At 39.9% G+C, this 15,191-nt stretch overlaps 1 protein-coding gene across 1 annotated transcript in view; it reads left to right on the top strand.

Annotated features, from left to right (window-relative positions):
* DCPS (decapping enzyme, scavenger) overlaps positions 1–12,873 on the top strand; it is a 52,053-nt gene extending 39,180 nt beyond the window's left edge. The window contains exons 5-6 of the mRNA XM_003766353.4: positions 10,098–10,208; positions 12,481–12,873. Coding sequence (XP_003766401.1) covers positions 10,098–10,208; positions 12,481–12,747 — 378 coding nt within the window. The 3' untranslated portion in view covers positions 12,748–12,873. The remainder of the gene's footprint in view (positions 1–10,097; positions 10,209–12,480) is intronic.
* The last annotated feature ends 2,318 nt before the right edge of the window (positions 12,874–15,191 follow it).

Raw genomic sequence — 15,191 nt, 5'->3', positions numbered from 1 at the left:
GTCCTCTTTGTAGTGGCAAGAAACTGGAAACTGTCCATCAGTTAGAGAATGGCTGAATAAGTTGGAATGCCATTCTTCTCTAAGAATTGATAAGCAGGTTGATTTCAGAAAAGCCTAGAAAGACTTACATGAACAAATGCTGAGTAAAATGAGCAGAACAGGAGAACATTGTAAACATTAACAGCAAGATCAACTATAACAGACTTAACTCTTCAGCAGTGCACCTGTTCCAAACAGTTCCAGTAGACTTGGCATGAAAAATGCCATCTATATCCAGAAAAAGAACTATGGAGACTGAATGCAAATTGAAGCATACTATTTTCGCCTTTTTTTTTTTTTCTTTCTTGAGGTTTTTCCTTTTTGTTTTGATTTTTCTTTCACAAGATGACTAATATGAAAATATGTTTAAAAAGACTATACATGTATAACCTATTTCAAATTGTTTACTACCTTGGGGAAGGGGAAGGTAAGGGAGGAAAGGAGAAAAAAATTAGGAACTCAAAATCTTATAGAAGTGAATATTGAAAACTATCTTTACATGTAGTTGGAAAAAATAAAATACTTTTAAGTGAAGGAAAAAAAAAAGCCTAATGCAACCACAGTTAAAAAGGAAGCAGAAAAGTGGGGGAAAATTTTTGGCAACAAGTTTCTCTGATAAAGATCTCATTTCTCAACTATAAAGCAAATTGAATCAAATTATAAAAATCTAAGTTTTTCTCCAACTGATAAATGGTGAGAGGATATGAACAGGCAGTTTTCAGAAAAAGAAATCAAAAATATTTATAGTCATTTGAAAAAAATGCTCCAAATCACTACTGAATAGAGAAATGATAGTTAAAATAACTCAGAGATACCAACTACCTTACATCCATCAGATTGGCTAAAAAAAGGAAAATGATAAATGTTGGAAGAGATGTGGGAAAATTAGAATATTAATGAATTGGTGGTAGAGTTGTGAACTAATCTTACCATTCTGGAGAGCATTCTAGAACTATGCCCAAAGGACTATAAAATTGCATAGCTTTTGATCCAACAATATCAGTTAGGTCTGTATCCCAAAGATAGCCAGAAAAAAAGAAAAGGATCTATTTGTACAAAAATATTTATAGGAACTCTTATTTGTGGGTAGCTAAGAATTAAAAATTGAAGGGATGCTTATCAATTGGGGAATGGCTAAACAAGCTGTGGTATATGATTGTAATAGGACATTCTTATGCTGGAAGAAATGACAGGCAGGTTATTTCAGAAAAACTTGAACTGATACAAAATGAAGTGAGCAGAATCAGGATGATATTGTATCCAGGAACAGCAATATTGTATGTGATGACCGAGTTAGCACCCTGGATACCTTACAATTAGCCGGAGTCAGGATAAGCAAAAGTCCTTGGTCTTTATTCTTGGTCTTTAAAGGAAGAAATGAATTGGATGGATGCAGAATCTTCAGCACCTTCCTTCTTCATCTCCCGCCCAGAAGTGACTCTGGCTAGTCTTACTCCACTCCCTAGTCCCTCCTACAATTCTCTGTGTACAACAATTATCGAGCACAGGATAGTGAGAAGGGCCATTTTTCCAAGCATATGCTTTATAGAGTATTGTCCAATCAGTAATTAGCCTTAAGTGCTCGGTTGTCCAACCTCAGTGCATTGACTCAAGAGTTTCAGCCCTTTACAATTGTATAATGAAGACCTGTGAATAACTTATCTAATTTCAGACTGATTTCAATAATACACTTATTTAAGAGAATCCCAAAGTATTCATGAATGAAGCGTGCTACCCACCTCTGATAGTCTTTGATTATAAACTGAAACATACTATTTTTCACTTTTTTCTCTTTACTTCTTTCCTTTTTTCTTTCCTTCTTCCTTTCTTCCTCTCCTTCCTCTTTCTTTTTCTTTCCTTCTTCTTTTCCTTCCTTCTTTCTCTTTCTTTTTCTTCCTTCCTTCCTTCTTTCTCTTTCTTTTCCTTCCCTCCCTCTCTCCTTCCCTTCCTTCCTTTTTCTTTTTCTTTCTTTCTTTCTTTCTTTCTTTCTTTCTTTCTTTCTTTCTTTCTTTCTTTCTTTCTTTCTTTCTTTCTTTCTTTCTTTCTTTCTTTCTTTCTTCATTTTCTTCCTTCCTTTTTGACTCTTCCTGTTCAAAATGACTAATGCGGAAATGTTTTACATGATTGCACATGTATAACCTATATTGTATTATTCACCATTTCAGGGAAGGAGGGAGTTGACAAAGAGATAGAATTTGGAATTCAAAACTTTAAAAAGAACACAAATGTTAAAAAGTTGTTTTAGCTTGAAATTGAGAAAAAATTATTATATATGTAAAAAGAATATAGTCAAGAACAGTTAAGAGAATGGGGTTCTTAGTACTCAAGAATCAAAGGAAAAGAATCAAGGATATAGTAGTCCCTTTGTTTCTGATAAGGGTTGCAAGGACTCTGCTTAGAAGGGGGATCATGCAGCCCTTAGGCAATTGTGGTTGGGGAAGTGTGTGAGGGGGGAGTTGAAGGGAGTTTCCAGAAACTGAAATCTTGACTAATTTATTAGAATCAGGTAAGATCAAAGAAAATAAACCATCTCATTCGAGAGATGATGAGAACATCTGCTTGTCCTCTATAGTTAAAATCTTTTCCTTGCCTTGTAGGAGTTAATTGGGATAATAGGGAGGAAAGGACTACTGGCAGACCAGCCTGAGTTGGCTCTGGAATTGTTTGGGGAAGGGCTGGGGGATGAAGCTGCTGAGCCAGGAACACCTGTGCCAGCAATGGGAAATGCCTCCAGGGTCAACTCAGCTTAGCTCAGGAGTTAACTTCTACAAAACTCCTGACCTTCCCATGTATTCACCATGTAGTACCAGGAGGCTTGGGATTCAAGGCTAACTGGTGAGGTGATGAATGGAGGTGGGAGAGATTTCAGCATCACAAGACCCTTGAAACTTCAGAGCTTGTAATGGATACAGTGCTGAGGCACATCATCTTGAATTCAAATCTAGATTTAGCCATGAGTTGTGTGATCCTTGACAAGTTAATTTATGTTGTTTGCCTGAGTTTCCTCATCTGTAAAATAATCTGGAGAAGGAAATGGTGAACCACTCCCATATCCTCGCCAAGAAAATCCTAAATGGGGTCTCAAAGAGAGGGTCATGAAGAGTTGAAAATAACTGGGACAATTGAACAACAACAAAAAAACAACAAAAAATTCCTATCTCCTGAATGTACAATGATTTTGAACCTGAGGGTCCCAGAACTAAAATTTATTTCTCATTTAAATACTAATGCTACTCAGCATCTTGTCTTCCCATTTAGGAGGAATGATTCCTGTCCTTCTGGACAGTCTCCTATGTAGCACTCAGTCACAGAGAACTTTTTGGAATTTCATCTTTGCCACCAACATCCTCCCACCAATGAGACCAGAAGCAATATTTTAGTTTGAGATTAGAGAAGCTGGCTTAAGTGAAATACTCTTATCAACAATGATACAGATGGTGTCCGTGTGATTTTAGATCAGTACTGTTGTCTGTCTCCATAGTAGCTATCTATGGTTTGGTTCTTTCTCCTTTGCTTATTCCATTTTTATTTTGTTTTGTTTTTAGCAGCTATTATTATCAAGTGTGAGTCACAAGGTATGGGAAATGATGCCCCAAGCCTCAAGTCCTTCTTCATATATATGTGTGTACACATAATATATAAAACTTTTTCTTTTTTTTACTGAGACAATTAGGGTTAAGTGACTTGTCCAGAGTCACACAGCCAGGAAGTGTTAAGTGTCTGAGACCGGATTTGAACTCAGGTCTTCCTGACTTCAGGACTAGTGCTCTATTCACTGCACCCACCTAGCTGCCCCAAAGCTTTTTATTTTCAAAACACATGCATAAGACAGTTTTCAACATTCACCCTTTAAAAATCTTATGTTCCAAATTTTTCAAATTTCCTTTCTCCCCACTCCCTTCTTTAGAGGGCAAGTAATCCAATATATGTTAAATATGTGCAATATTTCTATACATATTTCCACAATTATCATGCTGAACAAGAAAAATCAGATCAAAAAGGGGAAAAAAAAGATAAAGAAAACAAAATGAAGCAAACAACAACAAAAAAGTGAAAATACTGTGTTGTGATTCACACTCAGTCCCTCCTGATAGACCTCTCTCTGGGTGCAGATGGCTCTCTCTTATCACAAGTCTATTGGAATTGGCCTGAATCACCTCATTGTTGAACAGTCAGGTCCATCAAAATTGATCATCATATAATCTTGATGTTGCTGTGTACAATATTCTCTTTGCTCTACTCACTTCACTTAGCATCAGTTCATGTAAGATTCTCCAGGCCTCTTTGAAATCATCCTGCTGGTTGTTTCTTACGGAGCAATAATATTCCATAACATTCATATACCATAACTTAGTCAGCCACTCTCCAACTGATGGGCATCCACTCAGTTCCCAGTTTCTTGCCACTACAAAAGGGCTCCCACAACCATGTTTGCCCATGTGGGTCCGTTTCCCTCTTTATGATCTCTTTGGGATACAGGCCCACTGCTGGATCAAAGGATATGCACAGTTTGATAGCTCAGGTCCTTCTTAATGTTATTTTCTTATTTCTGTAGCAGGGCCCAATGTTGGGCACTCCTCTCCGCCCCTAAACCATGCTAGGGGCCCTAGCCACTGTGCCCCACAAATGCTGTTGCTCCCTATGGTCCCTACAGTGGCTAAATACTGTTGTCTGTCTTGCAGTTGGCTTGTATTTATTCTGTAAATCTACAACTTCTTGGCTTTTGCCCGAGAGTAGGCCAAGGGGCTATGGAGGAGAGAATTTTGCCATGAGGGTGGCCTTCCCAAGAATGAATTTTCCATTGTCCCAAAAGAAGTGTATTCACATTGTTTTAGGTATAAAAAGACACTTCCTTTGAAGGGGGCCAGATGATCTGGGGAAGCAAACCTGGATAAGTGGTTTTTCTTTATTCTTTCTGTTTGGATTTAAAAGTGAACATTTTCATTAAGTGCCTGCTTTGAGAAAGATCCTGTGCTAGACAATGGTATTAGAAAAATGAAAAGCAATATACTCACTTCCTTAGAACTTACTATGTACAGGGTGAAGAGAATAGGGTTCTTAGTATCTAAGAATTAGAAGCAGGGCAGCACCAGACACGATCTCTTCCTTTGCTTCTGATAGAGGTGATAGACATTCTTTTTGGGAGGCTTATCATGGACCTCCTAGATGAGGCTTAGAGGCTTAGGAACATGGTCAAGGAAAGGATAAAAGAGAAGGGGGCTATCAAAATATGCATTACAGAACGTTAAGGGAGAGGTTCAAATGGTATGAGAAATTTGAGGTAACTTACATTTTTATAGTGCTTTAAGTTTTGCTGAGTATTTCTTCATAACACTGTGGAGTAGGTAATAATAGAATGATTTTTGTCCTCACTTTGCAGATGAGGAAACTGAGGCAGACAGAGGGACTTGCTCAAGGTCACTCAGCTACTACATGTCAGAGCCAGGAATTGAATACAGTTTTGACTTGAAATCCTCTTTACTACAAGTAGCCAGAAGGATGGAGAGGAGTTTCAATGAAGAATTATTATCTGCACTTGTCTTTGAAAAGTAGGGAAAAATTTAATTGCTGAAAATATGGTGGGAAAATATTGTAGCCATGAGGGAATGATTATTGTTATAGTCTAATGTAAAGAGGACCAGTGGGGACACTATGAAGTCTGGGAAAAAGTAGGAGTTATAATTGGTTAGAATGTATATCAAGTGGAACTTGTGTATGATGAGCAGGTGAGATCCCTTCGCCACTTGACTTCTTTGGGGTCTATCACTGCATTGTCAAAATGACGAGCATTCGCAGCCCTTCCTCTCACAGGGGAAGTCACACTCTGGCTACATGGTCTCTGGTAAGCTTCCTCTGCCCCACAAAAAGATTGCTTGCGCTGGCTTCCTTCTGACACTTTGCCCGCATCTAAGTCGTCATGTAAATCCCTTGTCTGTGCTAACTCCTGACAATTTTCTGACCTCCCTGGAGACCTGTAGGGGTCATCCATTAGGTTGGCACACCAGGTGTCCATAGAATTAGTCTTCATCGGCTGCACTCCTGATTTAGCCTTCGTGCTGACAGGTACCATCAGGATCTGTGCTCCATTCTAGGCCAGGGGAACCAAGAGCTGTAATTTGATGTGTCATATTTAGCATTTGTCAGCAGCATTTGTCTAAAATAAATGCTATTATTTGGGAACACTGTGGTAGTTGATAAATAGAAGAGCTAAAAAAATCAACACACTCACACAAATCAAAAATATCCAGTTCCTCCCAAGTTTGAAACTTAATTTTCTTTTCTAGCTTCCTCAATCCTTTAATTGGACAAAGTAGTTGAATTGGTTCTGTGATCATAACCTGAGAAGGAAGAACTTACTGTTTGATAAAAATTGCTGGGAAAATTGGAAACTAATATGGCAGAAACTAGGCATTGATCCATACTTAACGCCGTACACCAAGATAAGGTCAAAATGGGTTCATGACCTAGGATAAGAATGAATTATTAATAAATCTAGAGGAACGTAGGATAGTTACCTCTAGAACCTGTGGAAGGGAAGGTTTCTATGACAAGAAACTAGAGATCATTACTGATCACAAATAGAAAATTTCGATTAGCTACAAATCATGAAGTGTTTGTACAAACAAACTAATGCAGACAAGATTGAGGGAAGCATAAACTGGAAATATTTTTACAGTCAAAGGTTCTGATAAGAGGCCTCATTTCCAAATATAGTAGAGAATTAACTCTAGATTTATAAAAATCGCTTCATTCTCCAATTGAAAATGGTCAAAGGATATGACAGACATTCCATGAAGACATTGAAACTCATTTCTAGTCATATGAAAGATTGTCAAGTCATTATTAATCGAGAAATGCAAATTAAGACAACTCTAAGATACACTACAATCCGCAGATTGGCAAGATGACAGGAAAACAATGGTGACTCTGGTAGGATGTGCGAAAATGAGACTTGATTCATTGTTGGTGAGTACGTCCACATTTGAGCTATCTCAAAAGTTCAAACTGCATCTCTTGATCCCGTTAACGGATCTATATCCAAAGATTATAAACGAAAGGACTGATCCATGTGAGCAGCACTTTTGTGCTGACATCTGAACCTGAATGGAGTCATCCAGTTAGTGGTGATACAATGGTATCATAGGAATTACGTTCTTAAGAATACAGGATGATTTCAGAAAGGCCTGAGAGACTTACTACTGATGCTAGTGAAATGAGCAGGTACCAGAGATCATTATACTTCCACAATACGATGAGACTATCCGATGATAGCTCTCACAAGATCAACACTTATGGAGCAGAGAACTGAACAATATACGAAAGACTCGAGACTAAATCATTATTGATATTCAGTCTATAATACACTGACTTTGATTTCTCAGCAGTATATTGTACTAATAATTAGTCATTTTATTTGTACAGAATAATGTTTGGTATGTATATTATTGTGTATCTAAGTTATATTTTAATATATTAAATCTACTCATCCTGCACATTTAGGGAGGTGGGGGAGAGAAAATGAACAAGAGGTTTGCAATTGTTAATGCTGTAAATTACCATGTATATATCCTGTAAATTAAAGGCTATTACAATTAAAATAAAAATAAAAATGAAAAAATAATAAATAAATAAACTGAAAATAAAATAATAAAATAACCTGAGAAGGCTGAGGCTGGGGAGAAGCCTATTTAACACAACAATGTGCATTCATTCAGCAGTTCCATGCTCCTGCACAGTGGGTTGGGTCAGTACTTTCACATCTGAGTAGAGGGTCAAATCATTTAGTCCTCTATGGTACTAGCAGAAAGAAAGGAAGCATGACAGAGGCTAATGCTCACTTGTACCTCAGGCAATTGGGGAAAACCTCATTTTGTATTTTTGCATCTGAGAACCAAAAGCATTCAGTTGAGTGATTCTTTACTACCTGAATTATTGCAGTTAGAAATTGAAATTAGTCGGGGTCATTTGGTACTTTCCCCCAGGGATAGAAACATTGGAAGCTAGGAATCCTTAAGGATCCTTCCAAAGTTGGACTTCCTTGAACTGTGTGATTGACTTCCCACATTCACAATAAATTTATGATATGGGCCAGCCCATAGCTCTGATTTTTGGCAAGTTGGTAAGGATAGGCTTTTCTTGGCTGGAAGTGGAAAACAATGTGACCATAGTATAGGAATCCGTTGATTTTGGCTCTTTGAATTGGCATGGCCTCAAAGATTTCAGACCTTTTTCATTTTTTTTTTTAATTTTTTTTATTTAATAGCCTTTTATTTACAGGATATATACATAGGTAACTTTACAGCATTAACAATTGCCAAACCTCTTGTTCCAATTTTTCACCTCTTACCCCCCACCCTCCCTAAATGTCAGGATGACCAGTAGATGTTAAAATATGTTAAAATATAACTTAGATACACAATAAGTATACATGACCAAAACATTATTTTGCTGTACAAAAAGAATCAGACTCTGAATTATTGTACAATTAGCTTGTGAAGGAAATCAAAAATGCAGGTGTGCATAACTATAGGGATTGGGAATTCAATGTAATGGTTTTTAGTCATCTCCCAGAGTTCTTTTCTGGGTATAGCTAGTTCAGTTCATTACTGCTCCATTAGAAATGATTTGTTGATCTCGCTTGTGAGGATGGCCTGATCCATCAGAACTGGTCATCATCTAGTATTGTTGTAGAAGTATATAGTGATCTCCTGGTCCTGCTTCATTTCACTCAGCATCAGTTCGTAAGTCTCTCCAGGCCTTTCTGAAATCATCCTGTTGGTCATTTCTTACAGAACAGTAATATTCCATAATTTTCATATACCACAATTTATTCAGCCATTCTCCAACTGATGGACATCCATTCAGTTTCCAGTTTCTAGCTACTACAAAAAGGGCTGCCACAAACATTTCGTGCACATACAGGTCCCTTTCCTTCTTATATATCTCTTTGGGATATAATCTCAGTAGTAACACTGCTGGATCAAAGGGTATGCACAGTTGATAACTTTTTGAGCATAGTTCCAAACTACTCTCCAAAATGGTTGGATTCGTTCACAACTCCACCAACAATGAATCAATCAGACCTTTTTCATGAATGGAAATCAGACAATCCAGAAATGGTAACCCAAGGACTTGGTAGGGATAGTAAAGGAAAATAATAGTAGTAACTTAATAACATCACTGTGCAAAGTGCTTTACAAATATCTCATTTGTAGGTGTTGTTACTATTCTGTATAGGAAATGGGGTAGGGGGGCAGGTGAGGGAAGGGAGGGAGGGAAGTAGAGAGAGGTGGAGAGAGGGAGGGAGAAAGAGAGAGAGAGAGAGAGAGAGAGAAAGGAGGAGAGAAGGAAAAGAGAGAGAGAGAAAGGAGGAGAGAGGGAAAAGAGAGAGAGAAAGAGAGGAGAGAGAGGGAGAGAGAAAGAGAAAGGAGGAGAGAGGGAAAAGAGAGAGAGAGAGAAAGGAGGAGAGAGGGAAAAGAGAGAGAGAGAGAAGGAGAGAGAGAGAAAAGAGAGAGAGAAAGAGAAAGGAGAGGGAAAAGAGAGAGAGAAAGAGAAAGAGAAAGGAGGAGAGAGGGAAAAGAGAGAGAGAGAGAAAGGAGGAGAGAGGGAAAAGAGAGAGAGAGAGGAGAAAAGGGGTGGGGGAGAAAGAGAGAGAGGGAGAAAAGAGAGAGAAAGTGATTTGGCCAGGGTCACATAAATGTAATTAAATATATATAGTTATACCCCCCAAAGAAATCTCCCAAAAGCCTTTAATCTTCTTACTTCCTTAAATGGAAAGATTCAGCAAACTTTTATTTATTTATTGTTGCACCCTACTCAAACATAGACACTTGTATGTTCATGGTTAGTAGGATAAAGTCCCTTGGATGGTGTCTATCTATAGCTCAAGGTTAGGTTGTAACCGCTGCTGCTACTGCTGGCTCCCGGGCCAGGGCTCCAGGCCCAGAGTGGGAAAAGGGGGAAGGAGGAGGATCTCCTGCAGTAGACAAGGGAGCTTTTGAGTCAGGGCCCTGTGTCCCCGCCTTAGTCTGATCACTACCTGTAATGCTTTTTTGTAGTTGGATGACCTCTACCTAATTGCCATCTGCCATCGCCGGGGAATCAGGTCCCTACGAGAGCTCACTGGGGAACATTTACCTCTACTCAGGAATATCTTGCGAGAGGGGCAGGTGAGTCACCAAGGGGGCACACCACGGCCTGGTTCCCCCCTGGGAAAGAATGGTATCAGGAACTTCTTGGACTTTTCATTCTCTTCTTCACATCTCTCCTCTTGTGCTTTGCAAGTATTTCCCCAGGAGCCCCCATAAGATCATCACCTGGCATAAAAGACCCTCTGCATTCCCTAGCCTGACCCTGACTGTCCAAACAGGTCTCCTGCTTCTCTGCACTGGCCAGACTGGCTTCTTCATTGGCTAATCATTCCCACCGACTCATGCTGGTTTCTCTACCTGGCATGTTAATCTCCACCCTGCCTTTTCCCCATGGGAGGCAATCCAGGTTTAATGATTTGCTCAGGGTCACCGAGCAGTGTCAGAGGCAAGATTTGAACTCAGGTCCTCCTGACTTCAGGGCTTGTGTTCTATCCACTGTACCACCTATTTGCCCTTTCCATCCAAATTATAATGGTTTTTCAAGGGCCACTTTGCACTCTCCTTTTCTGTTAAATTGCCTGACATCTGACATCTGACATCAAGCTCTTATATTAGGTCTTGCCTCCATCATCTGGGAATACTGTTTGTGCAGAGTCTGGTACTGATCCTGGTAGCCAGATGATCTGACTGTGTTTGGTGTTTCTGGGACATCCAGTTCTCCCTTTCGCTCTCATCTTTTCTGTTCATCCTGATTTTCTCTAAAATGTACCCAAGTTGAGAATGCTTAGTCTTTTCCAGCTCTAAGTATAGGAGATTTGAGGACAGAGTTAAAGGCAGAGGCAAGAACAGTTTGATAGGAAAGTATCACAGGTGAAGTTACTATATATTTGGCCACTCCTTGAGTACATTAGCCCCCAATTTTTTTTTTTTTTTTTTAAATATGTATTGATTCACATTTAGTCTCTTTCTGGATGCAGATGGCATTTTTTGTTCAAAGTCTATTGGGATTGCTTTCAATCACTAAACTGCTGAGGAAAACCAAGTCTTTCATAGTTGATCATCACACAATCTTGCTGTTATGTGTACGGTGTATTCCAGGTTCTCTTTGTTTTACTCAGCATCATGTAAATCTTTCTAGGCCTTTCTAAAATCTAAAATCAGCTTGTCCATCATTTTTTATAGAACAATAATATTCCATTACCTTCGTGTATCATAGCTTGTTCAGCCATTTCCCAATTGATGGACATCTTCTCATTTTCTAATTTTTTGTTACCACAAAAAGAGCTACTATAAACATTTTTGCACATGTGTGTCCTTTTCTCTCCTTTATGATTTCCTTGGCATACAGACCCAGTAACACCACTGCTGAATCAAAAAGTATGCATAGTTCTATAGACGTTTGGGCATAATTCCAGATTGCCCTCCATAATGGTTGGATCATTTCACAGTTCCACCAACAATGTATTAGTGTCCTAGTTTTTCCACATCTCCTCCAACATTTATCGTTATCTTTTCCTGTCATCTTAACCAATCTGAGAGGGGTAAAGTGGGATTTCAGAGTTGTTTTAATTTGCATTTCTCTGATCAATAGTGATATAGAGCATTTTTTCATATAACTATAAATGGCTTTAATTTCTCATCTGAAAATTGTCTGTTCTTTGATCATTTATCATTTGGTAGTCCCCAATTCTTGATTAAAAGTCTGAAGGACAGTTAAGCAAGTAATCATCAGGCTTTTCAGGAGTTACCAAGAGTTTGGTGTTACACCTCCTCCATAGTTTCTCTTTCCCCTTCCTCCATGGCAAGCAGTCTATCCAAATTTGGTGACTTAGTTAAAACCCATCACTGCACCAGGGTCTCATCCAGAACCAAAATAAAAACCTTCTTTTTTTCTAAATGAGCCAAGTTGAGATTTAACTGGCCTTCAGGATGATCCAGCATCCCATAGCCACTTCTTCACCCACCCTTTCTTGCTTAAGGTTTTCTAATTCCTAGCCTGGCCCTGACCTTGTTTTCTACAAGTTCACATCCTAAATTGGTGGGTACAGAATCCTTCCGTCTACTTCCTTCTCTGCAACAGTGTCTGGAGATAATCAGAGAAAAGGATAGGATGTCTCAATAATATTTTGGTCTCAATAATCTTCAGGAACCAAGAGGCCTGTCTGAATCCTGGGCCTTTCCATGTTCTGAACAGGACTTTTTCCTGATAGGAAAATAGACCTAGGGAGGTTATACCAAACTGAGAGAGAATGATTGCATCTGACCTAAGTCTCCAATGCTGGGTGGTGTTTGGGAAAAGGGATGTGTGTGGACTCAAAAGTTTTGTCTTTGGACTCCTCTCTTTTCTCAGGAGGCCATCCAGCAGCAGTACCAAGTGAAGGAGGACCGTCTTCGGGTTTATCTGCACTATCAGCCCTCCTATTATCACCTGCACGTGCACTTCACTGCCTTGGGCTTCGAGGCACCTGGCTCAGGTGTGGAACGGGCACACCTGCTGGCTGATGTGATTGAGAATCTAGAATGTGACCCACACTATTATCAGCAGCGTGCTCTTACGTTTGCCCTGAGGGCTGATGATCCCCTGCTTAAGCTATTTCAGGAGGCCAGGAAGAGCTGAGGACCCACACAGAGGGGTTCTCATGTGGGGAGATAAAAGGAATTTTTATTACTCTTGGATTTTTAAAACATTTTTTTGTACTGGTTTGTTGTCTGTACTAATGAATAAAGTATCTGGTTCACTAGGCCCAGAGTGACTGAGTGTCCTTGGGATTGGGAGAATAAGGAGGTGGGGGAGGAGGGCAAGGCCTTCTTGAGGTGGGTGGGGTGGCCTTGGTAAAGGTCATGATGTAAGTCTGGGAAGAAGCTTGGACCTACACCAAGCCTGGTGTCCCTATTTATCCCTAGGTCCCTATTTACCGTACTTAACCCTGTTTATGGCTTTTTATTCCAAGCAACTGTCCAACCTTGTGGTCTTGAGACACCTTAGAACGACCAGCTAGAAAATCTTTCTCTGAACAGCACACTGAGTCATCTCAAAGCTCTACCCACTTTTCTCCAGTGTTTGGTTTACCCACTGCCCTTTCCTGCTCTCTTGGCAAGATGTGGGAGTTAGCAAGGTGGAGGTAGGGAGGAAACTTAAATAAAAATCTGATGATGAAATTCATTACAGTGTCTATTGTTTGGTCAGTAAGCATCTATGGAGAGCATAATACAGTGAAAGCATTGTCAGTAAACATATTAGTGGATAGAGAGAGAAAGAGATGTGTATGTGTATGCATGCAGATATAGCAATATAATTAAATATACAACAATATACAGCAAAACAATACATCAAGATGATCACACATAAAATAAGTCTGGAAGCTTTGAGAGGACTCGAGGTTAAGGGAGTGATTGGTATATTTTGTTTTGTTTAGTTGGGGAGACAGTTTTCATTTATGGAATTTGAATTTTAGAACTATCAGGAAGTTTGAGATTATCTACTCCAATTCCTTCCTTTCCAATGAGTATATTTTTTTATGCCTGTCTTGCTTGCTTCCCATCTCACCAAGGCTGAAACCCTGCTCTCCAGAAAACAGAAGAATACAGTTGAAAGTACTGCAGGAAACAGGCCTCAGAGCATCTGACCCAGGTTGTAGCCAGGGAGGTTTGATAAGGCCCTAGGAGGTCCAAGCTGGCAGATTGACTAACATCATAATTTGACCAGCAAAGTGACTTATTCTTTGCCAATCCCTTTAAGTTCTAGGGATTTGATAAGGTAGAGCTAGAGGGAAAACTGTTTCCTTAGGTGACTACAAAGGCATCAGGGTAGGTAATATCTGAGAGAGAGAGAGCAAACAGGATCTCACAGGCTGCAAGTATGAGCCTGTCCTACTCCTGATTAGGACCCAAACCAAGTCGTCTCTCCGGCTCAAGCAGCAGCTAGTGCTGCAGTCCGGGCTGTGAGCTTGGGCTCTGGTGCTCTCTGTTCCTGGGTGGGTTGCGCAGGCCTGGTGTACTCTCAGTCCTTTGGGAGAGAAGATGCTGTTTCTCTTCAGTGAGGGTATTACAACTTCGGACTCTGAGTAGCTCCCCAAAACCCGCTGTGGCAGCCTGATGGATGAGCCAGTCAGGGCTGAAGTTCAAGTTTAGGTACAGGGAGAGCCGACCTGAAAGACCCATAGTTAACATAGGGAATTAAGGTTTGTTGTATGAGAGAACAGTCCATCGTCGTGAGTACAATTCGCAGCAGCTATGGGACAGGTAGCCCAGCCATATATCTGACTAGATCCCAGACAGGGAGATAGTTTCTACCCTTGCCAAATTCTCTCTCTCTCTTTCTGTCTGTCTGTCTCTCTTTGTCTGTCTGTCTCTGGTCCTCTCTGTCTCTCTCTGTCTGTCTCTGTCTTTGTCTCTGTCTCTCTCTCTCTCTCTCTCTCTCTGTCTGTCTCTCTCTCTCTCTCTCTCTCTCTCTCTCTCTCTCTCTCTCTCTCTGTCTCTCTGGCTCTTTTTCACACACTCAAAAGTAGCTAGTGCAAGTATTAGATGAAGAAACCAAAACTCTTCAGAGAGATCAGGTGATGTGCTCAAGATCATACAGCTTGATTTGAACCTAACCTGAGATTCCAAATCCAGGATTCTTTCTACATTACCACATTCCCTCTCTCATTAATCATTACACAACACATCTGAAATACTGGGACACAGGGCAACTAAAAAGACAATTGGAAATGCCCTCTGACTGAACCACTGTAATGCATTGGATAACTCCAAGGAATCTCTCAAATTTCCAGAGGAGAGAGGTTTTTAAATACCCCTCAGGGCTAGATGAAAAAGTATTGACATAGTGTTCTTTCACTGATACTGGTTCCTACTGGGTGAGTGTGTACAGTTACATCTGTGACCCTGGGCTTAAGTTGCAAGGTGAAATTCTCTTTAGCCAGCTTTATACAAGGAACTAGGAAAGGAAGTCGGATAAGGAGCCTTCTTTATCTCTAAAGGAAAACTAGAACTGGGAGAAGCTGATTCTTGACAAACAGTTCAACAGAAATACCAAGTCTAGGATTTTCTCTTTGTGTGTGT

This window comes from Sarcophilus harrisii, chromosome 3 (genome assembly GCF_902635505.1).
Source record: "Sarcophilus harrisii chromosome 3, mSarHar1.11, whole genome shotgun sequence".
Taxonomy (NCBI): Eukaryota; Metazoa; Chordata; class Mammalia; order Dasyuromorphia; family Dasyuridae; genus Sarcophilus; species Sarcophilus harrisii.
This window is presented reverse-complemented; position numbering and strand designations above follow the sequence as displayed.